This window comes from Notothenia coriiceps, unplaced genomic scaffold, assembly GCF_000735185.1.
Source record: "Notothenia coriiceps isolate Sejong01 unplaced genomic scaffold, NC01 NC01_scaffold00006605, whole genome shotgun sequence".
Taxonomy (NCBI): Eukaryota; Metazoa; Chordata; class Actinopteri; order Perciformes; family Nototheniidae; genus Notothenia; species Notothenia coriiceps.
The window spans coordinates 31695-47806 of NW_011339306.1; the positions used below are offsets into that span (position 1 = coordinate 31695).

The 16112-nt window shown below is 42.3% G+C and overlaps 2 protein-coding genes across 4 annotated transcripts in view; both read right to left on the bottom strand.

Moving 5' to 3' along the window:
- LOC104943704 (uncharacterized) overlaps positions 1-5249 on the bottom strand; it is a 6994-nt gene extending 1745 nt beyond the window's left edge. For 2 of the 3 annotated variants that reach the window (XM_010769163.1, XM_010769162.1), the window contains exons 1-2: positions 5117-5249; positions 4713-4749 (exon numbers count right to left, since the gene is read on the bottom strand). In XM_010769163.1, coding sequence (XP_010767465.1) covers positions 4713-4749; positions 5117-5241 — 162 coding nt within the window. In that variant the 5' untranslated portion in view covers positions 5242-5249. Of the gene's footprint in view, positions 1-4712; positions 4750-4793; positions 4829-4891; positions 4938-5116 lie in introns of those variants that run through there. The other variant, XR_798140.1, reaches the window with a different exon arrangement.
- adamtsl2 (ADAMTS-like 2) overlaps positions 1-15642 on the bottom strand; it is a 32133-nt gene extending 16491 nt beyond the window's left edge. Inside the window, exons 1-5 of the mRNA XM_010769193.1 lie at positions 15541-15642; positions 11429-11571; positions 10858-10933; positions 10466-10568; positions 9299-9444 (exon numbers count right to left, since the gene is read on the bottom strand). Of these exons, the coding sequence (XP_010767495.1) occupies positions 9299-9444; positions 10466-10568; positions 10858-10933; positions 11429-11571; positions 15541-15549 (477 nt within the window). The 5' untranslated portion in view covers positions 15550-15642. The remainder of the gene's footprint in view (positions 1-9298; positions 9445-10465; positions 10569-10857; positions 10934-11428; positions 11572-15540) is intronic.
- Between the last annotated feature and the right edge of the window lie 470 nt (positions 15643-16112).

The following is a 16112-nucleotide window of genomic DNA, read 5'->3' on the forward strand; positions in this document are numbered from 1 at the left end:
TAGTGGATGAGTAATGCAGATATCACTGTGTAATCATTTGACAGTGAGGGGAATACTTCCGGTTTTATTATGAAAACTTTGAGACCGGAAATACTATTTTCACTCACGCTAACTTTACATGGAAGCTGCCGCATACACGTTCTCCTGGCGAGACCTCAAATCATCTTCGTAATATCTATCAAACTATAGATCCTACACATCCACTGGACTTAGATTCTAAAAGTACAATATACACTTCTCGCTAGAAATCTAATCAAAAAGCATTTTAATGGCCAAACTATTTCACAATTTAGGATTTTCCAGAGAGGGTTATTTGTGAATAAACGACCCTCCGGAGCGTTTGCAATCAACGGGAGCATGTTGTTTCTTACATGACCACTAGAGGTGCTACACTTTAAAACGTGACTCTGGGTCGTATTTAGCTGCTGAACAATCGACCTATATATATGGTCGTTTTTTGTAGGAGGCTGTATTGTCATCACTTTGTGCTTCCAACCCAACTTCTCTCTCTAAATGCTTCTCCAGTGTAAGAACTACATCCATCTACTTCCACCATAGCTCCTGACATACAACGGGTATTTGGCAAATGTCAACATAGGTTAATCCTGTGTTGTCCAAAGTTCCATATCCTATGGCATTGTATCGTTCCTCTGAATTAGCTGTCAAAAAGCTGCATGTCATGTAAGCCCTCAGCTTCTTCTTGCATCATATACTTGACGGACATTTTCTGTGCAGTAACCGCTGCAGGCTCCCATCTGCCAATACCCGAGTCAGTTTATCATTCACAGGTGGTGAATCAGCCCCTTTAAAGTTTTGTATTCTTTCTTGTATTCTAAAAATAAAACATTGTTTATCTATAATGCCCCCGGAACAAGCACTTTGTTTTCAAAGATTTTGGAAAATGCCTATCGGAATAAGACACAGACTTCTGAAAACCAAAGGTTTGTATTAAATGTGTTTATAGTTCCAACATCCCTCTAAGCAATCCATGGATTCTGGGCCATTAAAGAATATAATACTAACATTTTTATCTACAAAGGCAATGATAGTAAAACTCATATATTTATTTCAGCTTGGCATCCCGCTTTTTTCTTTAGCATATTGTCTTATCTTTGCTTTAGAACCATCTGCTGCGGGTGCACTTGTTGCCTTTTTGGCATATGCTGGATTTATTGCCAAAATTGTCGATGCTTTTATTCTGAATAATTCACAGGGAGCTTAAGTTTGGTGAATAGTTAGAAGAATGTCAGTATCTGGATACACAGGAACTGAATCTCACATTAACTGACTCCTTCTCTAACCACTTACCCAGACACAGCACTTCTACAGTGTCTATTTGTGGTCAGATTTTTCAGTTTGGACACTTGTGTCATTCGGCCCCTGCACTGCTGTCAATGCCCTCTGAACACTCAAATGACATCACTTCCCAATTACATCACCCGGTCTTTGCGGGCAAAAGAAACACATAAATGTCATGGGCCGCTGAATGCTTTGACTTTGTTTCTGATGAGAGTGAAGAACACAAATGGTCTGAGGGCCCGTGTGACAATACGTGCGCACGTACACGCACATGTTGGGGCACACGTGAGCAAATTGTACTTTTGTGTGATTTCCCAGTAGTGCGTTCCAGTGTTTATGTATTTGTGTGTGTTTGACAGAGAGAGAGAGAGAGAGGTAGCAGCTGTAGGAGCCAGGGGCCCCGGGCTCCAGAAGACGTCAGACCCAGCTGGACGCCTCCAGGGAAGGTCAGGCTGGGCTGACAGCTTCCTGCGGCAGATGAGAGAGCAGACGTGGCTCTGCCTTTCATATCCAGCTTTTGTGGATGTCTCTGAAAATGGCACAACACATCACATCAGGTTTCATCTGTTATTAACACCTCTCAAGGGTTTGTTCAAGGTGTGTCTAATAGAAGGTGTGTGTAGGTGTGTAGGCATATGTCATCACTTCATATAACAAATGGCAAACTTCATTGTGTTAAAGTTACAGTTACACCCCAAATCCAAAAAGACATATTTTCCTGCTTATCTGTAGAGAAATGTATAGAGATAGATCGAAGTAGAGATGTCTGCTGTTTCTTCGACACAATTAAACTAGATGGCACTCGGCTTGTGGTGCCAAAGCTGCAAAAAATGTTTTTGGGAAACTCAAAAGACGTCTCTATCCAGAAAATATGAACCCAGTTACTCTAGGTAATCCACAGACCTTGCACTTTTTATTTCAACCTTACTAAAACCACCAACCGCCTCATCACATAGAAGGTATTGTTCATCTCTCTTTGACAGGAGGGTCTTCTGATCTCACATGAGCTAAATAGCCAAGGAGGATACCAATAATCTTTGATTAAGAGTACACTCTAAAAACGAATTCAGGCGACCTTTCACCTCCACTTAATTAAATGCATGATTGCAAGATAAAAATGTGAGTTAATTGATTTAGATAAACATTTTAAGTTGCAAACATTAATTTATAAGTTGTGTTGATGTAATAATGTTGGTAATTACATCAACTTAATATTGTGTGTAATTTGAACTCTGATTTCTGCGTTAATTGACTTAAAACTAAATTCAAGTTGTAGTAAGTAATGCAATTGGCTTCATAACTTAATTGTTCTACACCTTGAATTAAGGATTTCAAGTCCACTCCCACTTAACATGCCTGGAAAGGTTCCGACAGTTAAGACAAATAGAAATATACAAGGGACATTTGAAGGTGAGTGTCATCTTTTGTCATTCAAATACAGTAGTGCACTGTATAGGCAGATTGCTGTTTGACCAAAATTAGCAGCCTTTGAACTGTGAATAGTTATGTGAGAGGTACAAACTAGTAGAGGCTACTGTGAGAGTAAAAATACTTTAGTTACTACTGTGATATCGCTTTTTATTCAAAATGAATCTCGGTGAAGCAGATCAAGGACATGCTTCTTGAGGTAGGATCGTTATTTAGAGTTGTCATTGAAATGCAAGTTGTTGGCAGTCACCCATTCAGAACATATTAATTTAGGTAATTTCTCTTTTTTTCCTTTTTCAAAAATAGCACAATACAATTGAAGTACGCAGAGAACTATAGCCATCCGCTGCCTTGTCGTGTACCTTGGAGAAAAGGAAGAGGACCTTTTCAAGGAGTTTAGCGATGTAATAAAAAATCTTGAAATAAAATAAAATCCATGGGCACAGTGTAAAAACACAGGACAAAAGCACTGCTCTCTGTCAGTTACATTTTGAAGAATATTGCACTTTTGGCCACACCCCAATCAATAATATCTTAGCAACGTTCAGCATGCATGGATAGGTGTTGACAGCAATGGCATGGGAAAAAGATTGTGTAACATTTGAAAAGTGGCTTCTGCTCTTCACTTAACCAGTTCAAATATTGTATGGAACCTGCAAAAAAGATGAGAAGATACACTAAAACTTGCACGGTTGTGATTGACAAAATCTGTCCACATGTATTTAAACACTAGGCAAAATACTCAAAACCACCTCTGTGTGTCTTCAGGACCACATTGCCATGACGACACACACATGCAGACTCAATAGGTGAAAACAATACCAGCGTTGCTTTAGCAGCTGGCAATAATGGCTCTGAATTCGCTAAGAGTGACAGTTTAAAAAGTATGCAATTACCTAATTCATTATCTCTTATGCGCTAACCTATTATTTAATGTGCTTCAAAAGGACATGAATATCGCCTTCATCAGTGACCGGTCCACCCCAGGATCTGACCATACGATGGCAACCATCGTGGTCGAGGGAAACAAATGAATGAGCAAGCATTCTGCGTTAAATGTGTTCATACTGTTTGAAATAATGACTGTCGGCAGTGTAAACATCTTTGTTACATCTTTTGTAAAATTGATGTGTGTGATCTGCAGATTGGTGGCCATTGAGAGTTTGTTTCTGTAGTTTTACAAAAACTTTACAGATTTTACATATTTGGCACTGGTTTTAAATATGCAAAGGCCTCTAACTTCGNTTTGGGTTCCAAATAAGTTGATTAATGTAAGTAATTCGTCTCCAGTGTCTTTGGCTGTTAAACCGCTGATATCCTAAAACTTGAATACCGACCCCAGCTTCCCTTCGAACAATGGGCCCCGTCCTGTGCGCCACAGCCTTGAGTCCAATGTTCGACAACGGATCAGTGGCCATAATTGGTAATAATCCTCGCGCGATCTCCAGCTACTTTCCCCTCAGAAAATCGTCTCTTTTCACGAGCGTGTTCTGTCCTGTCTGAATCAGCATCATTAGCCGACGCCAGCTCCCTGTGTCCAGTTAACCCCTGTAATGGGAGCCTGGACACTGGACTAAGAGCCAATTAGATTATTTTAAAACCGAAAACGCCAGCTCCCCGAGTACCTGTGGCATACGGACCGACATCCAGCCCTCGTCTCTCATGTAGGCTGTCCAGTATAAAACAGAGCCAGCTCACCCAGGGTTCTGTTGGCGAACAAACCCACTCAGTGTCGTGGAGTCCCCGCAGACGCCCCTTCTGCGGGGTCCCTGCCAACCCCTATGTCCCTGAGCCGTTTGGAGGTCCCGCAGACTGCGGCTTTCTGCCGAGGGTCCTGCCAACTCCATGTCTTGTCACGTTGGAGGTCCCGCAGACTACTCTTCTGTCGGGGGTCCTGCCACTCCATGTCTGCGTCAAGTTGGAGTCCGCAGACTACTTCTTCTGCCGGGTGGTCCTGCCAACTCATGGTCTTGTCACGTTGGGATCCCGCAGACTGCGCTTCTGCCGAGGGTCCTGCCCAAACTCCATGTCTTTGTCACAGTTGGAGGTCCCGCAGACTACTCTTCTCTGCCGGGGGTCCTGCCAACTCCATGTCTGGTCCCTGTTGGAGGTCTCCGCAGACTAACTCTTCTGCCGGGGGTCCCTGCCAATCCCATGTCTGAGCCGTTGGAGGTCCGCAGACTGCTCTTCTGCCGGGGGTCCTGCCAACCCTCCTGCCTGGTTCCCCGTTGGAGTCCCGCAGACACTCTTCTGCCGGGGTCGCCAACCCATGTCCTGAGTCTGTTTGGATGGTCCCGCAGACTCCTCTCTTGCGGGGGGGTCCTGCCAACTCCATGTCCTGTCCGCGTTGGGTGATCCCGCAGCTCTCTTTCTGCCGGGTCCTGCCAACCCATGTCCTGAGCCGTTGAGGTCCCGCAGACTGCTCTTCTGCCGGGGGGTCTGCCCAACCCCATGTCTGTGCTGTTGGAGGTCCCGCAGACTACTCTTCCTGCCGGGGGGCCTGCCAAACTCCATGTCGGTCCCGTTGGGAGGTCCCGCCAGACTACTCTTCTGCCGGGGGTCCTGCCAACCCCATGTCCTGAGCCGTTGGAGGTCCCGCAGACCTGCTCTTCTGCCGGGGTCCTGCCAACTCCATTGGCTTTGCCACGATTGGAGTCCCCGCCGACTACTCTTCCCGCTGGGGGTCCTCCCAATCCAAATGTCCTGTCGCGTTGGGGATTCCGCGACTGCTCTCCTGCGGGGTCCTGCCGGTCCCGTGTGTCCCTCTTACCATGGGGTATCTTGTCTTGGCGACACCGGCTCCTGACAGGCCTCTCCGGAGCTGTCTGGTCTTCCACCCCTCCTCGGACTCTGCCTGCCCCCGGGCCCGTCCGCCCGAGATTCCCTCCTCGGACTCTGCCTTGCCCCGGGCCGTCCGCGGCGAGATTCCCTCCCCTGACCCCTGCCTTGCCCCCGCGTCCGCCGAATTCCCTTTTTTGAACCTCTGCCTGCCCCCGGGCCGTCGCCCGAATTCCCCTTTTTTTAAACTCTGCCTTGCCCGCCGGGCCGTTCGCCCGAGACCCGTCCTCCAGACCCCCTCCACCCCCACCCTGCTTGGATTTTTAGTTTTTTTGGGACGTTCCTGGAATCCGTCCTCTTGAGGGGGGTTAATGTCACCGATTCTCATTGTTATGTCACGTTTTATGTTTTTGTAGGTTTGGGTGTTTTTGCTGTTTTCATGTCAATGTTTCCCTTTGGGTTATTGTTCTTGTCATGTAGCTTTCCTGGTGTGTCTAAATTGTCTGATTATGTTCACCTGGGTCCCTGGTGTTTCTCCTCCCTCTCACCTGTGTCTTGTTGTGTGGATTGAGTCTTGTGCTGTATTTAAGTTCTCGGGTTGTCTCGTCTGGTCTGTCAGTCGTCTTTGTTCCCTGACTAGTTCTGCGTGAGTGTTCCTGTTTTGCCATTGTCTATATATACTCATCCGCCTTGAAATCAAAGGAAGTTCTTCAGCATTGAATATCTGCATTGGTCCTGCTTGTTTCACAAAACCGTGCACAACAATAGCATCCGATTACCATGTAAAGTAAATCTAAAGACACGGATAGATGCAAATTCGTTCTGGCGGCCCAAATGATGCGATTGACGCGAACTCAAGCGTCACATTTGCGCTGACCGCCGTTTGCTGACAACACAACCTTCATCGGCCAGATCACTCGACGGCGGACGAGACGGCGTACGAGAGGAGGTCGAAACTCTGTTCTGGTGCCAGGATAAACAACATCCATCTCAACGTCAGCAAAACCAATGGAGCTGATTGTGGATTCACAGGGAGCAGCAGAGAGAGGGAATCACGCCCCCATCGCCATCAATGGGATCTATGGTGGAGAGAGTCAGCAGCTTCCAGGTTCCTCGGTGTCCACATCACTGAGGAACCTGAACATGGAATCTTCACTGCGAGGGACCTGAACATGGACTCCTTCAATGAGGAACTGACATGGACTCTTCACACAAACACCATCCCAAAAGAGCTCGATAGCGGCCCTTCTTCCCCGCAGGCTGAGAGTTCAACATGACTCCGGATACACTCTGTAACTTCTACAGGTGCACCATAAGAGAGGATCCTGAAACCCCTTCCTAACATGGTGCACCATAGAGAGCATCCTGCTTCTACAGGTGCACCATTAAGGAGCTCCTGACCTTCTAACAGGTGCACCATAGAGAGCATCCTGACTCTACAGGTGCGCCATAAGAGAATCCTGCCTGCTGCATCAACGGTCTGGTACGGCAGCCTGCACGCCCTCAACCGTAATCTTTACAGAGGGTGGTGAAAACTGCACAGAACATCACGGACGGAGCTGCCATCATGGAGGACCTTTACTCCCAGCGGCCTCAGGAAGAAGCCTCCAGGATTATCAAAGACCCCCATCACCCACCAGCCACAAACTGTTCCTGTCTGCTGGCCGTCTGGCAGCGTTACCGTAGCATTCAGGACTAAAACCACCAGTCCTCAGGACAGTTTCATCCCACAGGCTGCTTCATCCTACTGCTATTTATTAAATGTTTTACTTTATTTTTGCCCTTTTGTTTTGTGTGTTTTTTCACCATTGGTAAAGTGGTCTTGGGTCCCTTGAAAGGCACTATAAAAATGCACTTATTATTAGGGGTGCACCGAATGGGAAATTCTTGGCCAGAAACCGATACCGACAAATAGGAAACAGTTGGCCGAACAACCCGAATGCCAGAAAGGGCCGACAAATGATTAATGAAATATATATATATATAATGTATAATTTTTATACCAATGTTGTTCAGCTACCTGATATGGAAATAAGACATGGATAATGCAAAACTTAACTTAAATAGTAAATCCACTATTATGGGTCCATAAAACATTCTATTCAGCACTTTGAATGCATACAGTACATTAATTCCAAGTCAAGTGCATTTTCTCTGTAGGATTAACTACAACAAACGTGCATTCAGAAACAAAGCAAGGTCATAAACATCTAGGCCAGTAAGGCCGCAACAAAATTACGTGTAAATTAAAGACTGTAACAGCCAGGCCTTCAACAACAACAAATGCACCTATAAGTGCATGCATACCAAATGTTGCAAACTGGATAAATCCCATGAATGTAACGATTTACACAAATGAAATTACAATTGAATTTCAAGAATCTGTAAATAAGCTTGTCTGTCCTCATAAGCAAAGTAGTAAACATTGTATAAACAGATACATAAAGTGAAAACTGGACTACAAAATCCACAAATCAATTATAAATTAAATTACAATTTCAAGAATCTGCAAATAAGGTGGTCTGTCCCCATAGGTCTGTCCTCATGAGCAATGTAACACAACATTGATCATTTAGATACCGAAAGTACAATATATTGAACACTGTGCTGCGTCATTTCCCCCTAATGATAACCTGAGATGGTGAATTATAGAATCAGCAATGAAAATTGTTCAGGAAGTGGTATAGAGTAGACATGTAGAACTACGATACAGCCTTATGATTAAGCCAGCCTTGTCTACTGTATTAAGGAAAGTTGGAGGTTCTTTTTATCAACAGTACTTCTCTGCTTTATCAGCCATAAGGTCTGTTCCTCTTCCACCCTCATCAGCCACTGAGAGGCAGCGCTGAACAGTCTCTCGCTGTCATGCTTGTGATTGATCCTTACTCCGCATATTTGTCCCGGGTGTTTGTTTCAAGTGGTGGAGTTATATCCGAAGTGGTGAAAGTCTTTGCAGTTACACCCCCCTCGAGAATGTCAGCTGAACACGTTTTACAAATCGCAACCGCGCCTCTTTCTCGATATTTAAATATCTCCAAGCGCAAGACATGTTGCTGCGTGACCAGCCGCGCATGGTCGCGCACCGTGCTTGTCGCGCGTTTTGATTTAAACGTCCATCACAACAATCACGTTAGCTTACCAACCGTAACCCTGTTCCCTGCTTCGGTGATATTTTTTCGGTGCTAAAACCTTTAGCGCGAAAGCCGAAAGAGCCTTTTTTAATACCATTTTCGGCCGGATAATTTTCGGCGGCCGATATTCGGTGCATCACCTACTTATTATTATTATTATTATTATATTTATTAATATTATAATAAGAGTGTTAAACACCTGAACTTTTGAAAGAACATACATAGCATTCATCTGTTTGCCATTTATATATATCAATATTCCAATTACTTGTATAAAGACTATTCTGCACTATTTCTATTATATTCTATTTGATTTTATTAACCTGCACTATTTTATCTGTTTTATTGTGTTGCACTGTTGACCTAATATTTTCATTGTCATAACTACACTATGTACAAATGACTTGAATCTTGAATAATAACGTTATTTCTCGGCCTTGAAGCCAAAATAAATGAATATTAATAATCATAAACGTATAACGACTATTCAACAAATTGACAGAATTGACAGCAAATGGTTGACTAGAAAAATCTTAAGTTGAGGACAGCCCATATTTTAACACTTCAAGAAAGCTTTGCATAGAAAAAACACAGACCTGATGTGGTGCTACAGATTGAGAGGAAGTTAAACAACTACAAAGTAAAGAAGAAGCTGGACTCACCTCACACTTACCGTCCACGCAGACGCCGCGGTAACTGCTGTACTTGCAGGACGTGCCGTCTCGTGCCGTCTCCATCAGCTGCCTCTGGCCGTCGGCCGTGGTGCAGTGCAGGTCACAGGGGTTACTGGAGATGTGAACGTAGTCGTCTGTGTGAGGAACACAGGGTGAAGGTTACTGTCTTTAGAAGCAATAAAAGACTATTTACTTTTACTGACATACGGCTAATTACTGCTGTTTTATGCTAGATGTTAAAACACTCTCCAACCATTGCTGCCAACAGAAAATCTGACACCAAAACCTAAAAAGGGTTAAAACTCTGAGAATGTATCCTTTGATTGACTGACTGCCAAATTCAATGCAGGAACCATGGGAAAGGAACATTAACCTTTAGTTTAAACCCATTTTTGGCAACAGACTATATTAATATAGTTAGAAAAGGTAGAGATCTGGTATCGAACAGGTCAACTTTGACATTTTTAGATTACATGAAAAATCACATTTGCGAACAGGCACAGTCAAGATTTCTTTTAAAATTTAGGAATTGTGACTAATTGTTCAAATTATTACATTTTGTATTTGTCATATACATACTTGATTCTTCTTCCTCTAGAGATAGAACCATTTTCCAATAATAAATTCAGTCTTTTGGTACACAGAACTACAGTTTTTCAATTTTGAAAATGTATTCAGATTTCCACTGTTGTTAAAAAAAATCCTATTTTCTGCTTTTACTAGAGTTAATTACGGTGGCCGACAGGTGCGATTCAACGGCCCAAAACACTTCCATTAGGAAACACGCGATGCAGTTTCAGAAACGATGCAGATATAAAAACACAAATGTGTCCAAACAAGACAAGTGTTGTCAAGTTGGTGAAGATGTTTATTTTATTTGCATGTGTTTTGCCATATTTGTGTTTTTTTATTTGCATATTTTTTTAAACTGCAGCGCGTTTCTCCTAATGGAAATGTTGTAGCGCGTTTACACCTGTAAGCCACCGTAGTTAATAATTTCTTGAGACCAACAAAGTGGTTCAATAAAAAATACTTCCAAATCAAAATGAGAAGCATGTTTTAGACTAGCAGCTCAGACAGCAAATACCACAGTCACCTATGGTCTGTTTAATATGATAAAGTGAGGTTGTCAAGGTGTTTTCTGGGTGTTAATACCAGGATACAGGGGTTTCCATTGGTAGTTTTTCCCATTGTAAAGCTGCGAGTTGAAGGACCAGCACTGCTCCTCTCTGAAGCTCCTCCCAGTGACAGGACATTCCTGCAGTGCAGAGACAGCACAGACCATTAAAACAGGTCTGTTTCACACTTGTTAAGACTCGGTTTAACAGTATTTAATACACATTAAGAAAATATAAGCGCTTATTTGTGCAGGGATAGTTTTCTGAGCCCCGCCCAGCTTCACTTTCAAACAGCTACATACAGTCACGCCTGAAGGCCGCCAGCACCAATCACAGAGCTTTACTGTCAGCCAGTCAGAAGGACTGTGCTTGTTTTGATAATGATGTGAAATACAGTAATGAGAAATTAACTGGAAGCCTGTGACTCACATCTGTGTTGCAGAGTTGATATTTCTTTGCGGTTCCTGTACAGGTCATGTTGTCTTTCCCAGCAGCAACTTTCTTTCTTTGGAAAAAAACCAAACATTTGGAGAGATTACATGAAATTAAAAAAAGATTTGACGAAACCATAATGAATAAAACATCAGTTTTAGGCTGTCAGCTGTTCTTATATTAGAGTTGCCCTATTCTGCTAATTTTTCACATTTAATATTTGTATGTTGTGCTTCTACTGTGACATGCCTGCATGCTTTAATGTTCAAAAAGATTTGTTGACTGACCGACCTATGTTTTGATAGGTCCACCATTTAGAGATGTTCCGCCACTAAGCCTATCACGTACAGTGTGTTGAAAAGATATCAAATAGGACCGTGAGTGTTACATAGTGATGTCACTAACGTTACAGAAGTAAACAAAAGAGTCAAATGGAGGCATTTCAGGCGTTTGGGAGTGTGTGGGAGAGAAACTCCCTCTGGAGGGAACACAGGGATATGCTTCATTTTGTGGGGACAGAAGTCTGTTCAGTCACATTGCGAGAACTTAGTTTTATGAGAGGACTGACCTCTGTTTGAGGCAGTGTCTCTCCTGTGACATCACTCCCCCTCCACAGGCACGAGTGCAGGCTGTCCACTTAGCCCACTCCCCCCACCAATACGTGGTTACCTCCAGCTCGTCCTCCAGACTGTTGGACACCACACCATCCTCCTGTAAACATACACACACACACACACACACACACATGCAGATAATTGTAATTGATTCTTGTAGCAGTAATCATATGAACACAATCAAAACCTGGAAGCAGCTTTTGACAAAATACTTAAATAAATAAGGTGTGTAATATTCCATTTATCCAGTGGGGGACCCAGGCTGTCTGAGGGGTGAGGGCAGAACAGACAAGGGGACGCAAGCTGAGTGCATCATAATAGCCTCATCCCAATACCCCTCCTCGACTTCTCCTTTCCCTCACTCACTTCCGTTCCTTGCGTCTTAGCTCCGCCTCCGTAAGATGCGAGCGAGAGACACGAGGAGGTGACGCGAGGACAGAGGAGTCCTCAGGTATTAATTGGGATGTCCTCGTTCACTCAAACGTCACTTTTAAACGACGTTTGTTAATGATGACATGTGCACAGCTGGATCCCCTCTCATCGGGCTTAACCATAGGGCTTAACTGAATAACCCTTTAGAACCGGCCCATTTCTGGTTAAATATTTATTTAAATGAATGAATCTTTCTCTTGTTAGTCAAGGAATTCAATGTATGATGGTTGGTCCTGCTTTTGTGTTCCGTTTTGGTGTAAAATGTAGCCTACATTTAAATACAAATATAATTATAGTAATGTGAAAGCCTTTTAGAAATGAATTGCACATAATAATTCCCACGGAGCTGTGAGCATTTATACATTTATGTGACGCTTTTCCACTCATCTTCCAGTTGTCGGTTTTCCTCTGTTGAAATCGACCAGCTGTGAAGGTGGGGGCGGGGCTTTTATACACGAGTAGTGAAAACACTTCCGCGTAGTATGCTCGCGTGTATCCTCCCTTTCGTCTCCTCCCGCACCCCTCCTCCCTCACCCCTCCTCGACTCCTCCGTGTGCATTTCAGCTATTGGGACGTCCTTCAAAATGGCGTGTCTTGATCGATTTCCGGGTCAAGTCCCGGAGGAGGGGAAGAGAGGAGTCGAGGAGGGGTATTGGGATGAGGCTAGAGTGTAACTTAGAATGTTGTGGGATGGATCGACACAGCATGGGCTTCAGACCGACACCACCTTGTCGGGATTCAGAAGGCCATTCCAAGCAGGACACGCATCGACATGGAAGTGTTTAACAGCGACACAGAGGATGAAGACTTCAGTGGATAAATGTAACTTATACACCGAAGCGACTTATATATGTTTTTTTACTCTTAACGGCACATTTACAAGAGCGAATTATACACAGGTGCAAAAGTCCGGAAAATACGGTAGTCTTTATTAAAATTAAATACTTTCTTTCCTTTTTTGGTAAAGAATGTCAAAATATGGAGCTAATTTTGTCATGCATTAATAAAGGAAAACTAGTTAAATGCTTGCATAGCTTAAAAAAAGTCATTGCTAAAGTCATTCAATTATGAACAATGAAATATCAAGGTATTCTATATTTATTCAGCGTTGGAAGAAGTGAAAGAAAGAGCATTTAAGCATTGTAGTTTGACAACGTGGACCAAATGTAGATACTACAAATGATATGTAGATAACTGGTACAGTACTGCAATATATCATAACAGCATATCAAGTTTTTTATATGTGCAAAGTAACTAGTAATTGTGAGTGTTAAAATAAATGTAGTGGAGTAAAAAGTAAAATATTTGCCTCGATATTTAGTTCAGTGGAAGTACTGTATAGAGACGCAATAAAATGAAAGCACAAATATATCAAAAAGTACTTAAATACAATACTTACATATGCTCAATTACACCACTGTACTTATTTGAAGTTAAGATAATAAAAAAATATATATTTCGAAGTAGACCACTGGATTTTGTCATTGAGTGTATCAATGTGTATTTCTAAAGATGTGTTATCAAGATAAAGTTATCTTTTTTCTTTGTATATAATGCCCTCAGTTCGGTATTATATTATTTTTGGATGTTGTTGTTGACATAGTTGTTCAATAACATTATTTTTAAAACTCTGAGACTTTCTCAACGACGCCGTAAATCAATATTTGTGCACATGCACAGAACCGATCGGGTTTCCGGTACAGATCAGGTAGTGAAAGGCTATACTGCACTGCATTCTGTCTTCTTAATTGAAAGGTCCTCTCGGGCGCTTCATTCAATTTTCTCCACTGAAAGGCACCCTAGAGGTCAAATTATCACATTTTGTCCACTGGAAGGGCACTCGGAGAGCATTTCTTCACATTTTCTCGACTGGAAGGGCCCTCAGAGGAACAATGTTATGACCTCCACTGGAATGGAAGTTCTTTACACAACTTTACTGTGAACGTTTTTTCCACTTCTGATTTAAAATAGAATTGTGTCTGCCATTGAGCTATTGTGATATAAAAACATAAAACTAGTATTTGTTATAGTTTAAGAAACAGATGTGGTACTTTCAACAATGTTAAAAACATTGTACAGTTGATTGGACAGTCAGAACAGGGGAGTATGTCACATCCAAATAGAATCCCAATAAATGACTGTCACAGTGTTTTGTTCTGGGCCACCGACGTGTGAAGACGCTCAGCATTTCACAAATTCCTGATGTGCCTACTAAGCAGCATTAATTTAGGCCAATGGCTGCGTCCCTTTATTTAGAGAGATTAATCAGGGCGACCGCTGGAATGTTCACTGAGCTCCTTGTAAAGGTGTGAGACAGAGCAGCTGTGAGGAAGGGCGAGAGACACTGAAAACACCAGACAGACCAGTAAGTGAGAGAGAGACAGGGAGATAAGATGGTTACAGAGAGAATTGATAGCAAAGAGAAAGGTTAGAAAGAGAGAAGAAGAGTAACTGAGTTGTCGACAGCAGCTTATCCGAGTCATCAGATGACTTTAATGCCTTTTTATAATATATTTTGAGATCAGTCTCACTACAACAATTGCCTGTTTGAAACCATTGAACATAATGATATAAACCTGTCTGTTAATGAGACAAGGTATCCTAAACAAGAGTGCACATCCTGATAATGCTGCTGTAGAGACCTTTGAGGTGACTCTATGAAGGAGTTACAGTACAGTACATCTCAATGAACTAACAATAGAGGTATCAGCAGGACTTTTTTATAAAAAATGATAACCTCCTGTAAATATTGCATCAGAGATCAGTTTAATACAATTATCTGTATTAAGTGTATACATTTGCAAGAATTATCAAGTATTGTATTATGATGTTACTTAATCATGATGTGACTGAACCTGAACTTAGTTACCATCCGGCAGAGGTGAAATATTTGTACTTAAGGAGACCCTCTGGTTAACAAGGGTCAACATTTTAACAGAGATATCCCCATGAAAGTAGTTATTGGTCACATTAAAACAAGTTATCGGCTACTTTACCTGAACGTTGGATAAACCCAGGTTCAAAATCTTTGTTTGATTTTGTTGATGTGTTAGAGTCAATGGTGTTTCAGAGGGAATATTAGATATCTCTTAGTATCACTCAATGGAAACGTAATGTCAACAGCCATAACGAAGACAAACTTTTCCGCATGATTTTAAAGAATGAAGAAGATGGCTGATATAAACTAAGCCTACGCTTCACTTAACAAGATAGCAGTGATATTGTGACCGGCACTCAGACTTTTTAGTTTCATCGCATGTTGCATAGTCTTGCCGTGCTGTTGGAAAGCAGCTTTTTAGACTATATGGCTAAGTTTGACACATTGTTCCTTTTTAAGATACTAAAAGTAAAACAGCAAATGTCCAAAATTCTCCAAAAATTAAGAGATTGAACTATATCCATTCAGGACTGATGGGTAGTTCCTAAAACTTCTAGATATTAAATATTTCCTCTGGTAGAAACTTTTCAGATGTCTTTTACCTGATTTAACACTTATCCAAATGTTTTTACTTTTCAGATCTGGTATTTTGTAACCTATTCTTTTGACTTGCAAATCATCAATAATTAGGCTGCAAACTAACAGATTTCCAAAAATGTCTGAATATGTCGAAGTAGGCTAATGTGTGATGCGTACCTGCAGCATCTTGTTGGACGGGATCCCCACTGACACTGCCAGCGTCAGAAAGCCAAGAAGTACCACGCCCGTCTCCCTACACTGTTCCCACGACAACACCCTCATCCTGGTGAATCAGAGACACAGACAAAAATAAATACAGGTTTGATATGTGGACCTTACTGGTATTAAAGGTATCCATGAGAAAGACATTAGACCATCTCCTCCAGGCACTTTTCCTTTGTGTGTAAAGAATATATAGTTGTTTCCTTTTGGACATGTAAGATGAGCAAAACTTGCCTGGGAACTAAAAGAATCAGACGAATCTGCGAGCTCATGTTTTATTTGCGCTGGCAGATGCGCCTGGCCCCCTTCCACTTGAACAAATCCCACCGTCATTTTCTAAAAGAATAAAGATAACTGCAGCTGATGTGGACATTTAGTTAAGACTGCTAAGGATCGGTTTCACAGACTAAATATGTGACCTGCTCTATCAAATTCAGTCACACCAACCCCGTAACATATTTTGAGTTATGTACACTGTTGGTAAGAGGAGATGGGATTCTTAGTTTTACTATGATATCCTTATTGTT